The sequence below is a fragment of the Hylobates moloch genome, unplaced genomic scaffold, assembly GCF_009828535.3.
Source record: "Hylobates moloch isolate HMO894 unplaced genomic scaffold, HMol_V3 SCAFFOLD_8, whole genome shotgun sequence".
Lineage (NCBI taxonomy): Eukaryota > Metazoa > Chordata > Mammalia > Primates > Hylobatidae > Hylobates > Hylobates moloch.
This window is the reverse complement of record NW_026652283.1, coordinates 34521889-34537826: the sequence shown is the minus strand read 5'-3', so window position 1 is coordinate 34537826 and position 15938 is coordinate 34521889. Positions and strand designations below refer to the sequence as shown.

At 45.4% G+C, this 15938-nt stretch overlaps 2 protein-coding genes across 5 annotated transcripts in view; one reads left to right on the top strand and one right to left on the bottom strand.

Moving 5' to 3' along the window:
* Nucleotides 1-14793, top strand: part of SYNC (syncoilin, intermediate filament protein) — a 24959-nt gene extending 10166 nt beyond the window's left edge. Inside the window, exons 3-5 of one of the 2 annotated variants that reach the window (XM_032160101.2) lie at nt 10504-10628; nt 10797-10873; nt 13020-14793. In XM_032160101.2, the coding sequence (XP_032015992.1) occupies nt 10504-10628; nt 10797-10873; nt 13020-13030 (213 nt within the window). In that variant the 3' untranslated portion in view covers nt 13031-14793. The remainder of the gene's footprint in view (nt 1-10503; nt 10629-10796; nt 10874-13019) is intronic. The other variant, XM_032160102.2, reaches the window with a different exon arrangement.
* The window catches only part of RBBP4 (RB binding protein 4, chromatin remodeling factor), a 28268-nt gene continuing 26555 nt past the window's right edge, over nt 14226-15938 (bottom strand). For all 3 annotated transcript variants that reach the window (XM_032160103.2, XM_058442298.1, XM_058442299.1), the window contains exon 12: nt 14226-15240. In XM_032160103.2, coding sequence (XP_032015994.1) covers nt 15175-15240 — 66 coding nt within the window. In that variant the 3' untranslated portion in view covers nt 14226-15174. The remainder of the gene's footprint in view (nt 15241-15938) is intronic.

Here is a 15938-nt window from a genome sequence, read left to right as displayed (position 1 = left end):
AGAGGCTGAGGCAGGAGAATGGCGTGAACCCGGGAGGCGGAGGTTGCAGTGAGCCGAGATCGCGCCACTGCACTCCAGCCTGGGCGACAGAGCAAGACTCCGTCTCAAAAAAACAAACAAAAACAAACAAACAAAAAACACTGTGGTTTTTGGGGTCATAATACTGGATGTTTTTTATTTTTATCTTTATTTATTTATTTATTTATTTATTTTTTGAGATGGAGTCTTGCTCTTTCACCCAGGCTGGAGTGCACTGGACTAATCTCAGCTCACTGCAAACTCCACCTCCCGGGTTCAAGCAATTCTCGTTTCAGCCTCCTGAGTTGCTGGGACTACAGGTGCCCGCCACTGCACCCGGCTAATTTTTTGTATTTTAGTAGAGATGGGGTTTCACCATGTCGCCCAGGGTGGTCTCAAACTCCTGAGCTTAGGCAGTCCACCCGCCTCGGCCTCCCAATTATTTTTACAGTCTGGCTCTGTCACACAGGCTGGAGTGCAGTGGAATGCAGTGGCACAAACTCAGCTCACTGCAACCTCTGCCTCCTGGGTTCAAGCAATCCTCCTGCCTCAGCCTCCCAAGTCGCTGGGATTGCAGGCCTGTGCCACCATGTCCAGCTAATTTGTGTATTTTAGCAGAGATGGGGTTTCACCATGTTGGTCAGGCTGGTCTCAAACGCCTGACCTCAGGTGATCCGCTGTCCTCAGCCTCCCAAAGTGTTGGGATTACAGGCGTAAGCCACCGCACCCAGCAGTAATACTGAATGTTTTTAAACTCTTCATATTCCCCTTACCCTATTTTTTAAAAAATTGGTTCACAGTCTAGTGAAAAGTCATTTATTTAGCATCAATACTATCCTTAACAGCCAATACTCAGACAGACATTACATTAATAGTTGTATCTCAGGGTAGAAAGTAATAGGCGATTTATGAGAGGTGCAGGTAAAAGGGCTGTGGGATAGATGATGATGATGATTATTATTATTATTTGAGACAGAGTCTGTCACTCTTGCCTAGGCTGGATTGCAGTGGCGCTCAGCTCACTGCAAGCTCTGCCTCCCGGGTTCACGCCATTCTCCTGCCTCAGCCTCCTGAGTAGCTGGGATTGCAGGCACCCGCCACCACGCCAGGCTAATTTTTTGTACTTTTAGTAGAGACGGGGTTTCACTGTGTTAGCCAGGATGGTCTCGATCTCCTGACCTTGTGATCCGCCCGCCTCGGCCTCTTAAAGTGCTGGGATTACAGGCATGAGCCACCATGCCTGGCTGGGATAGGTTATTTTTAGCCACTGGTTAAATCAGAGAACTCTTCATGAAAAAAGAGGTGGAATTTTTTTCTTTTTTTTTTGAGACGGAGTCTTGCTCTGTCGCCCAGGCTGGAGTGCAGTGGTGCGATCTCAGCTCACTGCAAGCTCCGCCTCCCGGGTTCACGCCATTCTCCTGCCTCAGCCTCCCGAGTAGCTGGGACTACAGGTGCCGGCCACCACGCCCGGCTAATTTTTTCTATTTTTAGTAGAGACGGGTTTTCACCGTGTTAGCTAGGATGGTCTCGACCTCCTGACCTCGTGATCTGCCCGCCTCGGCCTCCCAAAGTGCTGGGATTACAGGCGTGAGCCACCGTGCCCAGCCTGAATTTTTTTTTTTTTTGAGACGGAGTCTCGCTCTGTTGCCCAGGCTGGAGTGCAGTGGCGCGATCTTGGCTCACTGCAAGCTCTGCCTTCCGGGTTCACGCCATTCTGCTGCCTCAGCCTCTCCAAGTAGCTGGGACTACAGGCGCCCGCCACCACGCCCGGCTAATTTTTTTGTATTTTTAGTAGAGACGGGGTTTCACCGTGGTCTCGATCTCCTGACCTCGTGATCCGCCCGCCTCGGCCTCCCAAAGTGCTGGGATTACAAGCGTGAGCCACCGCGCCCAGCCAGAGGTGGAATTTGAGCTAGGTATGAAAGTATAGGGAGAATCTAGACCAGTGCTGCCCAAGAGAAATATAATGCAAGTCACATAAATAATTATAAATTTTCTAATAGCCACATTAAAATAGGAAAAGATTCAGCTGAGCTAAGCCTGAGGGGAGCAGGGGAGAAAAGATATAGGTAAAATTAATTTAAATATATTTTATCTAACTCAACATATCTGAAATATAATTAGTAACTTGGCTACAGGTGAAAAGCTTGAGTTTTGGACTTTATTCAGTAGTCTGCTGCATCATTAAAGGGATTTAATCAGGGAAATAACATGATTGCCTTGCTACTTTTTTTTTTTTTTTTTTTTTTTCTGAGATGGAGTCTCCCTCTGTCACCCATGCTGGAGTGCAGTGGCACGATCTCGCCTTGCTGCAACCTCCGCTTCCCAGGTTCAAGTGATTCTCCTGCCTCAGCCTCCCAAGTAGCTGGGATTACAGGTGCCCACCACCATGGACCTAGCTAATTTTTTTTTTTTAGTCGGAGTCTCTTCTGTTGCCTAGGCTGGAGTGCAATAGTGTGATCTCGGCTCATTGCAACCTCTACCTCCCGGGTTCAAGCAGTTCTCCTGCCTCAGCCTCCCGAGTAGCTGGGACTACAGGTGCACACTGCCACGCCTGGCAAATTTTTGTTTGTTTGTTTGGAGGAGCCTCGCTTTGTTACCCAGGCTGGAGTGCAGTGGCATGATCTGGGCTCACTGCAGCCTCTGCCTCCTGGGTTCAAGCGATTTCCTGCCTCAGCCTCCCGAGTAGCTGGGACTACAGGTGCATGCCACCACAGCTGGCTAATTTTTTTTTTTTTTTTTGAGACAGAGTCTTGCTGTCGCCCAAGCTGGAGTGCAGTGGCACCATCTCGGCTCACTGCAAGCTCCGCCTCCCGGGTTCACACCATTCTCCTGCCTCAGCCTCCCGAGTAGCTGGGACTACAGGCGCCCGCCAACACGCCCGGCTAATTTTTTGTATTTTTAGTAGAGACGGGGTTTCACCGTGTTAGCCAGGATGGTCTCAATCTCCTGACCTCGTGATCTGCCCGCCTTGGCCTCCCAAAGTGCTGGGATTACAGGCTTGAGCCACCGTGCCCGGCCAAATTTTTTGTATTTTTATTAGAGACAGTGTTTCACCATGTTAGCCAGGATGGTCTTGATCCCCTGACCTCATGATCCACCCACCTCGGCCTCCCAAAGTACTGGGATTATAGGTGTGAGCCACCGAGCCCGGCCAATTTTTTGTATAGTAGGGACAGGGTTTCACCGTATTGGCCAGGCTGGTCTTGAACTCCTGAGCTCAGGCAGTCTGCCTGCCTCGGCCTCCCAAAGTGCTGGGATTACAGGCATGAGTCATCATGCCCGGCCCTAATTTTTGTGTTTTTGGTAGAGATGAAGTTTTACCATGTTAGCCAACTGGTCTCGAACTCCTGACCTCAGGTGATCTGCCTGGCTCAGCCTCCCAAAGTGCTGGGATTACAGGCTTGAGCCACTGCCTGCCTCTCTACTTTTTTTTTTTTTTTCTTTGGAGATGGAGTCTTGCTCTGTCACCCAGGCTACAGTGCAGTGGCATGATCTTGGCTCACCAAAATCTCTGCCTCCTGGGTCAAGCGATTCTCCTGCCTCAGCCTCCCGAGTAGCTAGGATTACAGGTGCCCGCCACCAGGCCCCGCTAATTTTTGTATTTTTAGTAGAGATGGGGTTTCACCATCTTGGCCAGGTTGGTCTCCAACTCCTGACCTCGTGATCGACCCGTCTCAGCCTCCCAATGTGCTGGGATTACAAGAAGTACTGGTGGCAGGATATAAAGTGGGCTAGAGATGCAGAGCAATGGAGAATAATTAGAAAGCTACTCTAAGGAAGAGGTTAAGATGGTTTCAGATTTGATGATTTCCCAAGGATTGTTTTCCAAAGATAATCTTTTTTTTTTTTTTTTTTTTTTTTTTGAGACGGAGTCTCGCTCTGTCGCCCAGGCTGGAGTGCAGTGGCGCAATCTCGGCTCACTGCAACCTCCGCCTCCCAGGTTCACGCCATTCTCCTGCCTCAGCCTCTCCGAGTAGCTGGGACTACAGGCGCCCGCCATCACGCCCGGCTAATTTTTTGTATTTTTAGTAGAGACGGGGTTTCACTGTGGTCTCGATCTCCTGACCTCGTGATCCGCCCGCCTCGGCCTCCCAAAGTGCTGGGATTACAAGCGTGAGCCACCGCGCCCGGCCTCCAAAGATAATCTTATGACACAAAGTTTTAAAAAGAATATTCAGAAGTCTGTCTATCTAATCTCTATCAAATGAATCTTTGTCTTTCTATTGAGAAGAAGTCTTGGTCTTCCTGCCTCAGCCTCCCGAGTTGCTGAGATTACAGGTGTGAGCCACCTTGTCTGGCCTGAAACACTCTTGGTAGTATAATAGCTTCTCTTGTTGCTATACTATCATTAAAGTAGGAAGCAAGGTCTGAAGGATCTAAGTTTTCTTTCTGAAATGGCTTCCTAAACTGTTTGCTAAAGTTCTGTTTCATCAACTTACTTTTTTTTTTTTTTTTTTTTTTTCTGACGGTGTCTCACTCTGTTGCTAGGCTGGAGTGCAATGGCACAATCTTGGCTCACTGCAACCTCCGCCTCCTGGGTTCAAGCGATTCTCCTGCCTCAGCCTCTCGAGTAGCTGGGACTACAGGCTCATGCCACCACGCCCAGCTAATTTTTGTATTTTCAGTAGAGATGGGGTTTCACCATGTTGGCCAGGATGGTTTCGATCTCCTGACCTTGTGATCCGCCCGCCTCTGCTTCCCAAAGTGCTGGGATTACAGGCGTGAGCCACCGTGCCCGGCCCATCAGCTTACTTCTTAAGGGTGTCCCTTTAATCCTTAGGCTGCACTCCACTCTTAACGTTGCCTCTGTCATCACCTTCATCAATTCATTCAACAGTTTCTAAGTGCCTAATTACTGTGGGCCAGGCAGTGAGCTATGTGCTGGCAATAGCAATTAGAAATAGTACGTGTGGCCGGGCACGTGGATCACAAGGTCAGGAGTTCAAGACCAGCCTGGCCAAGATGGTGAAACCCTGTCCCTGCTAGAACTACCAAAAAATTAGCCAGGCGTGGTGGTAGGCGCCTGTAATCCCAGCTACTCAGGAGGCTAAGGCAGAATAGCTTGAACCTGGGCAGCAGAGGTTGCAGTGAGCTGAGATTGTGGCACTGCACTCCAGCTTGGGTGACAGAGTGACTCACCTCAAAAAAAAAAAAAAAAGCCAGGTGCGGTGGCTCATGCCTGTAATCCCAGCACTTTGGGAGGCGGAGGCAGGCGGATCACAAGGTCAAGAGATCGAGACCATCCTGGCCAACATGGTGAAACCCCATCTCTACTAAAAAATACAAAAATTAGCTGTGCGTGGTGGCACGTGCCTGTATTCTCAGCTTCTCCGGAGGATGAGGCAGGAGAATTGCTTGAACACGGGAGGCAGAGGTTGCAGTGAGCCGAGACTGCGCCACTGCACTCCAGCCTGGCAACAGGGCAAGACTCCGTCTCAGAAAAAAAAAAAAATTGTGTGTTGGGGGGTGGGGGTAACGCTCCTGCCCTCAAAGAGTTTGTATTCCAGAGGCCAGGCGTGGTGGCCCACGCCTGTGATCTCAACACTTTGGGAGGCAGAGGCGAGCAGATCATGAGGTCAGGAGATCGAGACCATCCTGGCTAACACGGTGAAACCCTGTCTTGCTAAAAATACAAAAAATTAGCCGGGTATGGTGGTGCATGCCTGTAATCCCAGCTACTCAGGGGCTGAGGCAGGAGAACTGCTTGAACCCGCAAGGTGGAGGTTGAGATCACGCCACTGCACTCCAGCCTGGGCGACAGAGACTCCGTCTTAAAAAAAGTTTGTACTCCAGAAGGAAGCATAACAGACAAAAAGAGTGTATTTCGTAAAATCTAAGCACTGTTGATTTTAACATGCATCCTGATCCGAGATGTTAAAATGTGACAGTCTTGGAATCAATTAAACATATTTCAATGTTATAAGCACTGTAACAGCTGTAGTGATAAGGCACTGTCCTGATGAAAACAGGCATGACTACCCCAACCTGGGCAAACGAGGGGACATTTCATAGATCAACAATAGTTAGGCCGGGCGCGGTGGCTCACGCTTGTAATCCCAGCACTTTGGGGGGCCGAGGCGGGCAGATCACGAGGTCAGGAGATCGAGACCACGGTGAAACCCCGTCTCTACTAAAAATACAAAAAATTAGCCGGGCGTGGTGGCGGGCGCCTGTAGTCCCAGCTACTCAGAGAGGCTGAGGCAGGAGAATGGCGTGAACCTGGGAGGCGGAGCTTGCAGTGAGCCGAGATTGCGCCACTGCACTCCAGCCTGGGCGACAGAGCAAGACTCCGTCTCAAAAAAAAAAAAAAAAAAAAATAGTTAGTATGTACTTGAAGTTCTTTACACAAAATAATTCCTTTAGTCCTTACATCTCTATGAGTTAGGTATAAGGCATTTGAAAAATAAGAAGACAGAGGTAAGGCAGAGCAGTGATTTGCCCAGGGTTAGGCAGCTTTAGAGTGATGGAGCGAGGATGTAACTCCTGAACAATCTAGCTTGAGTCCATACTCAGGCACTTCAAGATGCTGGAGCTGAACCTTAAGAATGAATTCATGCCGGGTGCAGTGGCTCACACCCGTAATCCCAGCAATGGCGTGATCTTGGCTCACTGTAACCTCTGCCTCCCGAGTTCAAGCAATTCTCCTGCCTCAGCCTCCAGAGAAGTTGGGACTACAGGCGCGTGCCACCACGCCCAACTAATTTTTGTATTTTTAGTACAGATGGGGTTTCACCACGTTGGCCGGGATGGTTTTGATCTCTTGACCTGGTGATCCGCCTTGGCCTCCCAGTGTGTTGGGATTACAGGCGTGAACCACCGTGCCTGGTGTATTAAACAGTTTTATGTATTTTTTTTTTTTTTTTTTTTTGAGATGAAGTCTCCCTCTTGTCCCCCAGGCTGGAGTGCAATGGCGCAATCTCGGCTCACTGCAACCTCCACCTCCCAGGTTCAAGCGATTCTCCTGCCTCAGCCTCCCAAGTAGCTGGGATTACAGGCACCCGCCACCACGCCCAGCTAATTTTTTGTATTTTTAGTAGACTGGGTTTCATCATGTTGGCCAGGCTGGTCTCGAACTCCTGACCTCAGATGATCCGCCTGCCTCAACCTCCCGAAATGCTGGGATTACAGGCATGAGCCACCGTGCCTGGCCAGTTTTATATATTTAGACCAGTGGTTTCCAAAACTAAAGTTTTCTCTAAAGCTGTGGACCTTCTCCTCCAGAGAATTTTACATAGCATGCCAATATATAAAGCAGGTAAAAGTGGAGTTATTCTCTAACTGAAAAGTACCAGGGGCACTCCAATTTGTCCAGCTTTTGGGGTTGCATAGAAAAGTTTGAGAACGACTAAAAATCCTATTACTTTGAGTATGAGCTCTAAGCCAATGACAAATCCTGGCTCTATCACTAAGTTGGAAACTTTGGACAAATTACCTAAGCTCTGTAGCTCAGCACCCTCACATGAAACATGAGATTAGGGCCGGGCGCGGTGGCTCACGCTTGTAATCCCAGCACTTTGGGAGGCCGAGGCGGGCGGATCACGAGGTCAGGAGATCGAGACCACGGTGAAACCCCGTCTCTACTAAAAGTACAAAAAAATTAGCCGGGCGTGGTGGCGGGCGCCTGTAGTCCCAGCTACTCAGAGAGGCTGAGGCAGGAGAATGGCGTGAACCCAGGAGGCAGAGCTTGCAGTGAGCCGAGATCGCGCCACTGCACTCCAGCCTGGGTGAGAGAGCGAGACTCCGTCTCAAAAAAAAAAAAAAAAACATGAGATTAATAATACTCCCATATCCATAGGGTTGCAAGGAATGAACTAGTAAGCCACTTTCCCACAATTCCATGACTACACATTGATTAGACCTCTTCTTCCCCTTTAACTCTTTACTCATCGTTTAAACCCGTTTCCCTTCTTCCTGAAGTTTCCCGATATCCTTAGTGTGCGACAGATAACCCTCCGGTTTCCACAGCACCTGTTACTTTATACTACTATTGCTGTAGCAGTTCCCCTTTTCCTGAGTTGGGGAAAGTATCCTTTCTTTGTCTTTGGCCTATGTAGAAAATTAAAATTGGGAATGCTGTCAATGCAAGTGCTGGGGCAACTGTAGACAGACATGTACTGACCCTTAAGAAATTAGTATGTAGGTAGAAGGCAGCAGAAAACAAAACAAGGGACTGGCTATCTAGGTGAAAAAAGTGGCAGGAACACAGGCACACAGATATGAGTTGGTCAGGCTAGAGTAGTGCTGTCTATCACTGCAAGCCACAGATGTCATTTTAAATGTTCTGGTAGCTCTATTAAAAAAAGAAACAGATGAAATTAACTTTAACGCATTTTATTTAACCCAACACATATATTTCAACATGTAATCAGTATCAAATACTTTTGACGTATTTTACATTCTTTTTGTGTGCTGTCTTAGAAATCTGCTGTGGGCCGGGCGCGGTGGCTCATGCTTGTAATCCCAGCACTTTGGGAGGCCGAGGCGGGCGAATCACGAGGTCAGGAGATCGAGACCACGGTGAAACCCCGTCTCTACTAAAAATACAAAAAATTAGCCGGGCGTGGTGGCGGGCGCCTGTAGTCCCAGCTACTTGGAGAGGCTGAGGCAGGAGAATGGCGTGAACCCGGGAGGCGGAGCTTGCAGTGAGCCGAGATTGCGCCACTGCACTCCAGCCTAGGCGACAGAGTGAGACTCCGTCTCAAAAAACAACAACAAAACAACAACAACAACAACAAAAGAAATCTGCTGTGTATTTTACACTTACATCACATCTCAATTGAGACTAGTCATATTTCAAATGAGTCCTATGTGACTAGTGGCTTCGGTACTAGTAGTCCAGGGCTAGAGGAAAATGTTCATAGGGAAGTGTAATGGAGGCTCAAGTTGGAGGTAGGGGTCAAACTAGAGGGGGTCTGAATGCCACTAAAGAAAGTGGAAGGCCTTTGAAGGATTTTGAGTTGATTGTAAAGTTAATCTAGTGGTTAACACAGGATTAAGAGAGACCATCCTTAATGCCACTGTAGCAATGCTTCCTTCATTTCATTGAGGCTGTTCCACTCTGTCACAGCTTATCACTGGTGGTGCAGACTGCTTTTCCAAGCATGTACTTTTGTACCTTACCAACAGGTCTGGTAGGTAGTGAGGAATGAGCAATCAGGACAGCAGTATGCAGATGCTTCCCTCTTCAGATGACACACTCTTAGGCATGGCTGTGCACTAAAAAAGGTCCTTTGACAATGTTGGTGAAAGCTGAGATTCAGCCAGAGTATCAAACAATGCGGACTGATGTGCCACAGGTACAATGTCAAGTATGACTCAGAGGATAAATTATCCAGATCCTTCTAATAATAGCATGTACCCCAACAACTGGATTCCTTAGTATTCTTCAAAATCTGAGGTAAAGTCACTCTCCCTTTAAAAGATACCAACTTCACCCCTTCCTCTCTTCCCAACTCCCTCCTGCTTCCTTAAGGATCCATGCCAGCTAGCAGGTAAACCAGAGACTGACTTGCTGACATCTTCCTTACCTTATGCCTCAGGTATACATCCTAGGCAGGGACAATTTACAGAATGCATCCCAGCCTGATTTTGGAAGAATGAGAAAGTTATGAGGGCTCCCAAGGGCCTCCTGTGCATACCACCTTCATCTTCCAACTTAGAACAACTAAACAAATTCAGTCTTTTTGTGTAATGAAAAAAGGATAAGCTGGGCACAGTGGCTCACACCTGTAATCCCAGCACTTTGGGAGACTGAGGCGGGAGGACTGCTTGAGCCCAGGAACAAGATCAGCCTGGGCAACATAGCGAGACCCTGTCTCTATACAAAAAGAAATAAATAAGAAGAAAAAAGGATGCAGGAAATTAACACCTAGGATAGCCAACACCCTCATTAAAGCATCAATTTCCACATGATGTTAAGGTAAGTACCAGGCAGAAATATCTCTGACTTTAAGGAGCTTTGGACACAAAAACTTTTTCCTTAAGCCATTTATTTTCTAAACGTGGACTTCCACTAGTTGTGTAACTCTCCTAGAATTCTAGCCAATATTTAATAATTGTTGCCACACTTTTGTATTTCAATTTAAGTATTTTGTATTATTAAAAACTACCAATTATCTTAACAAACCTGCACATGGAGGGAGAGGTATATGAAACTCAGCTCACTAACTAGACCAAAATCCTCCTCAATGACACTAAGGTTGTAATACTAAACAGTCCCGATCACCCTCCCAGGATTCTATTAAGTAAGCTGTGGTTAACAGATAAGATTCCTTTTAGTTCACCATTTTCAAAAGCATTGTCACTTTTCTCCCAAGACACAACCTCTTTGAACCTCTGTTTCGTAACCTATCATATAAATACCAGCCTCAATACTGCTATGAAGATTAAACAATGAACAAAAAAGTGTTTTATAAATAAGAGTGGACAATGTGAGTTTTTATTGTTTGGCTCATTAGAAATGTTCTCGGCCATCTCATGCAGGAACAGCTGGAGGAAATGGAAGAACGCCAGAGGCAGTTGAGAAATGGGGTGCAACTCCAGCAACAGAAGAACAAAGAGATGGAGCAGCTAAGGCTCAGTCTGGCTGAAGAGCTCTCTACTTATAAGTCAGTTTCTGCTGCTACACAAATCTCATCTAACACTGGCTAAGGGGATGGTGGGAGGGCTTAGGGAAAATTTTACCTTAGAGTCAAAAACAAAAAAAGGATTTGGGAAATGATTTTCAAATTGTGCTTATCCACAAACATATGGAAAATGGCTCTCTTTTTTTAAAGGGCTATGCTACCCAAGAGCCTGGAACAGGCTGATGCTCCCACTTCTCAGGCAGGTGGAATGGAGACACAGTCTCAAGGTGATCTTTGTGGAGAGAAGAGTGGTGTCTGCATTGTTACTGCTTTCCTAACAATACTAATTAATGCCTTAAAAACAACAGGCCGGGCGGAGTGGCTCACGCCTGTAATCCTAGCACTTTGGGAGGCCAAGGAGGGTGGATCACCTGCAGTCAGGAGTTCGAGACCAGCCTGGCCAACATGGTGAAACCCCGTCTCCACTAAAAATACAAAAATTAGCTGGGCATAGTGGCAGGCACTTATAATCCCAGCTACTCAGGAGGCCAAGGCAGGAGAATCGCTTGAACCAGGAGGCAGAGGTTGCAGTGAGTCAAGATCATAATACTGCACTCCAGCTTGTACAACAAAGTGAGATTGCCTCAAAAAAACAAAACAAGAAAAACCCCAAAAAACAAAAACAACAAAAAACGCTTGTGTGCCTATTGACAAGGGGATAACCCAAATCTCCAAAATGCCTGTGTCAGGCATTCAGTTCATTTGGAATGTTTCAGTTTCTAGTAGGACTCAAAATATGCCCTGATTATCACCACGAATTCTGTGGCATCTAGGCTTTGGGCATCTTGTTTCCTCACCCTACCCTACCCACCTGCTATTCTCAGTTTTCCTTACAATAGCAGAGAAAGCAGTTGTGCTATCAAAAATAATAAACATATCTATCCATTAATTTCCTTATATAATATTCAAAGGCTGTGGTTTTGGGTGGAAGCAGAGATGTTCATGTTACACAGACTTATTTTTTTTGAGATGGAGTCTTGCTGTGTTGCCAGGCTGGAGTGCAGTGGCGTGACCTCTGCCTCCTGGGTTCAAGCGATTCCCCTGCCTCAGCCTCCCAAGTAGCTGGGATTATAGGCAAGCACCACCACTCCTGGCTAATTTTTTGTATTTTAGTAGAGACAGGGTTTCCCCATGTTGGCCAAGATGGTCTCGATCTCCTGACCTTGTGATCCACTTGCCTTGGCCTCCCGAAGTGCTGGGATTACAGGTGTGAGCCACTGTGCCTGGCCTACACAGACTTAACTTTTAGACACTGACAAAACTGAAGGCATCTTTCTGACCAATCACCTATTCAGGATCCCTCCCCAGTGTTTTACCAGTATATTCTCATAAAAGTTCTAGAGTCCGTGAAAGAAACTAAGGATAAAAGAAAGTCCGTGTCAAGTTGTACATTATACAGATGCCTATAAATTTTATTCATTTCCTAAACTTACATCAAATTCGCAAGTAACTTTCATTTTTTTTGAGACAGAGTCTCGTTCTGCCACCCAGGCTGGAGTGCAGTGGCACGGTCTCGGTTCACTGCAACCTCCACCTCCGGGGTTCAAGCGATTCTCCTGTCTCAGCCTCCTGAGTAGCTGGGACTACAGGAGCGTGCCACCACGGCCAGCTAGTTTTTGTATTTTTAGTAGAGACAGGGTTTCACCATCTTGGCCAGGCTGGTCTTGAACTCCTGACCTTGTGATCCACCTGCCTCAGCCTCTCAAAGTGCTGGGATTACAGGCGTGAACCACTGCGCCTGGCCCACAAGTAACTATTGTTGCTTTTTCTAATTTTCTAGGATTTTATTATTTTTAAAAAAATTTTTTTAGTAGAGATGGGGGGTCTTGCTATGTTGCCCAGGCTGGAGTAGTTGGCTCACTGCAACTCTGCCTCCTGGGTTCAAACAATACTCCTGCCTCGGCCTGCTAAGTAGCTGGGATTACAGGCATAAGCCACCGCACCCGGCCTTGAGGATTTTCTTATACTGTGTTTGAATCCACATGACTGATAATATGCTTAATGTTTGAGAAATTATAACCTTGCAATTGAGGTTAATGATCTGCTAACTACCTTTGTGTGGATCAGATTAAAAGTACAATCTGGAAAAGACAATGACTAATCCAAAGAAATGAAACTACAGAATTTCAGGCATTGTAATTATACCTGGGAGAAGTTAACCTAGCAGAGAAAACGTTTAACTATCCCTCCCGTCACCATCACATAGGTTACCATTCAATTTGACAAACAGGAGGCATCTAAATATTTGCTAGGGGAAAGTCATCCCTGATCATCCCTAAATCACACTGTAACAATCTCTTCTCAACAAAGCCTGCAGTAACTAAACCTCAGAAGTTCAGTTATAAACTTTCTCTTTTTCTTTCAACCTTACAGGGGCTGTTTAGAAATATATGGCCAAATCTGTAACCCAGAAACAGCAAAAACTTCTTAGCAAAGGATCACTAAGTACCCTTTGGACGTACTCTTCCAAACAGACAAAAGCGCCAGAAACTTGGCAAGCAATTCATCCTGTGGAAGCTGCAAATACTGGCTGACCTGCTTAAAAAGATTCTAGAGTTGGCCGGAGGCAGAACATGTCAACTCTTTGCTGGATTCTATTTCATCTGCTGTTGATACTGATCTCAATGCACCAAGGAAAGGAAAAATGAGCCTCCTGTCTTCCAGCAGCAACCCTCACATATACACTGAGTAAAGGATGAATGTATGGACGCATCTGGGAGTATTTTAAAGAATGTATCTTGCCTTGTGTTGACCCAAACCAAAAACATTTTTGAGGGGCACATGTGGGGTCAAAAAAATAGCCAATTTCCATTACATGGGTTTACAATTTCCATTCTTTTGTGCCATGAGTGTTAGAATTTAAATGAATACTTTTACAAAGTTTACTTTTTGTTCAAGAATATGCTGACCCATATAGTTTATTCTTAAAATTGTATCAAGGTAATTCTCACTATACTCTAAAACGACTTGAAAAGAAACCAATCGAGATTTGAATCTAATGGTTAATGCTATTCAGATTTTCCCAAGGATCTCACCTCATGAAAGTGGTTTTGGGTCAGAATGATCTACTCAGTTAAAAAACAAACAAACAAAAAAAACTAAGTGATTGGGAAAAAACAGGCATTTTATCTGGTTATTCCATCTGGTGATAGAGGCATTCAAAGCCTATTATTTCTAACCTAAGTAAAGGCCCCAGTGAAAAACATTGGGGAGATAAAACCTCTCTCTGAGAAAAGGTTCAAGCACCTTTTCCAAATTTAAATTTTGCCTTAAATTCTCTCTACCACACTGCCTTTGACACTCTTGAAAGTCCATGTAGTTCTCTAGAGATAGACTTCAAAGAAACGTTACACCTTATCAAAGACTAATCTGTGCCACCTCTGATTCAGTGTTTTATGTCTTTCACTTTCCCTGGGAAGGAGTAAAGCTCTTTTCTACAGCTCTGGGACTATTATATTTAATTCTGCTCTTGATAGTCAAAGACCATGGAAAACAACTGTCATCTGAAGGACTCTTCTAGAAGCCAGAGACTGGTGTTTGATGGATGTTTTATACTAAATAAAACCCATCAGCATGGGGTTATGTAGAAAAGCAATTTATTCCATTTTAAGCACTTACACAGTTAGTCATGGAGAGTAACAGGCCTGCTGGTGAAACAGGTCACCCAAAATGGAGATGGCATCAAACTAGTGGTCAAGGACTAACTCCTAAAAAAAAAAGCAACTCTTATCAAGGATTAATTTAATTTTTAAAACAAATACAAGTTATTGATTCACTCTTCTCAACTTGACAGTCTACCTGTGGTATAACTGTCAGGTAAAAACATACATCTTTACAACTTGGTGGTCCCAAGTTTAAAAAAAAAAAAAAAAAAACACCAACAACAACAAAAAAGAACACCATTTCACAGACAGGAAAATAAACAACATGAAAACAGCTCAAGAAATACACTAACGAGCAAAAATATATGAATATATGGGGAAAGAGGAACGTGTTGTTTTGACTTAACTGAAGAAACCAAGAGGAAACTGGTCTACATATGAAAATGTGCATCCTGGAAAGTCAGGTGTCAAGATTTGAGTAGGAATCTATATGACTTGAATCTCCCCTATTTCCTGAATAAAAGTGACATCTTTCAGTATTTATACTTCATGGCTCAGACACCTACCTCATTTGGCTCTATTCCTTACTCACTCTAGCCTTTACTTAAATGAGTCTGAAAAACTTGGGGATATAGCATAAGAAGAAAAATAATCACACATAATATTCCCCTTTCTTGTAGCTACTTTAGACCTGGGTTACTAGAAAATTCCTGAAGAAAATTTCAACGTAAGTCTGTGGCTTTGTTGAATCAAGCCCCCCTATTAATATTTAGAAAACACCCACTGTTTGGGCTAACAGCATTATCGGTGGTACCTATTGTATAGAGGGATAGCTGAATAAAGTCTGTCTCAAAACCAGTGTTAAATCACTCTCAGGGTTGAGAAGAAAAAAGGGGAGTCTAAAATCACAAGAAGTAAAGACATATCTAGGACCCTTGTCCTTCTGGATCCACGCTTCCTTCAGGGTCTTCATCATTATAAATGTTCTCTGCCTGCCCAAAAACAAGAAAAAGAATTTAAACATGAAGACTTCTTCTAAAACTCAAGGTTTCAACAACAGATTAAGCCAGGAAGCCAGACAGTACTTTATAGCTTTTGGGCCACACAATCTGTTTTACAACTATTCAACTCTTAGATGAAACAACTATTCAATTCTTGGATGAAAGTATCCGGAGACAACCTATAATGGGTTATGAAATATTAATTAGCATGATCATGTTCTAATAAAAATAGGCAGCTGGTCCCCAGGCCCCTGACTAGGACATTCCCACAAAACTGAAGTGTGGATACTATTTGTCTTGATAACCAACATTCTTGAGTTCTTTAACCAGGCATTATTATTTTTCTTTCCTTTTGAGATGGAGTCTTGCTCTGTCTCCCAGGCTGGAGTGCAGTGGCACCATCTCAGCTCACTGCAACCTATGCCTCCCAGGTTCAAGCAATTCTCCTGCCTCAGCCTCCAGAGTAGCTAGGATTACAGGCACATGCCACTACGCCTGGCTAATTTTTGTATTTTTAATAGAGATGGGGTTTCACCATGTTGGCCGGGCTGGCCTCGAACTCCTGATCTCAGGTGATCTGCCCGCCTCGGCCTCTCCAAGTGCTAGGATTATAGGCGTAAGCCACTGTGCCCGGCCTAACCAGACATGATTAATAATAGCCAAAAAGTAAAAACAATCCAAATATCCAT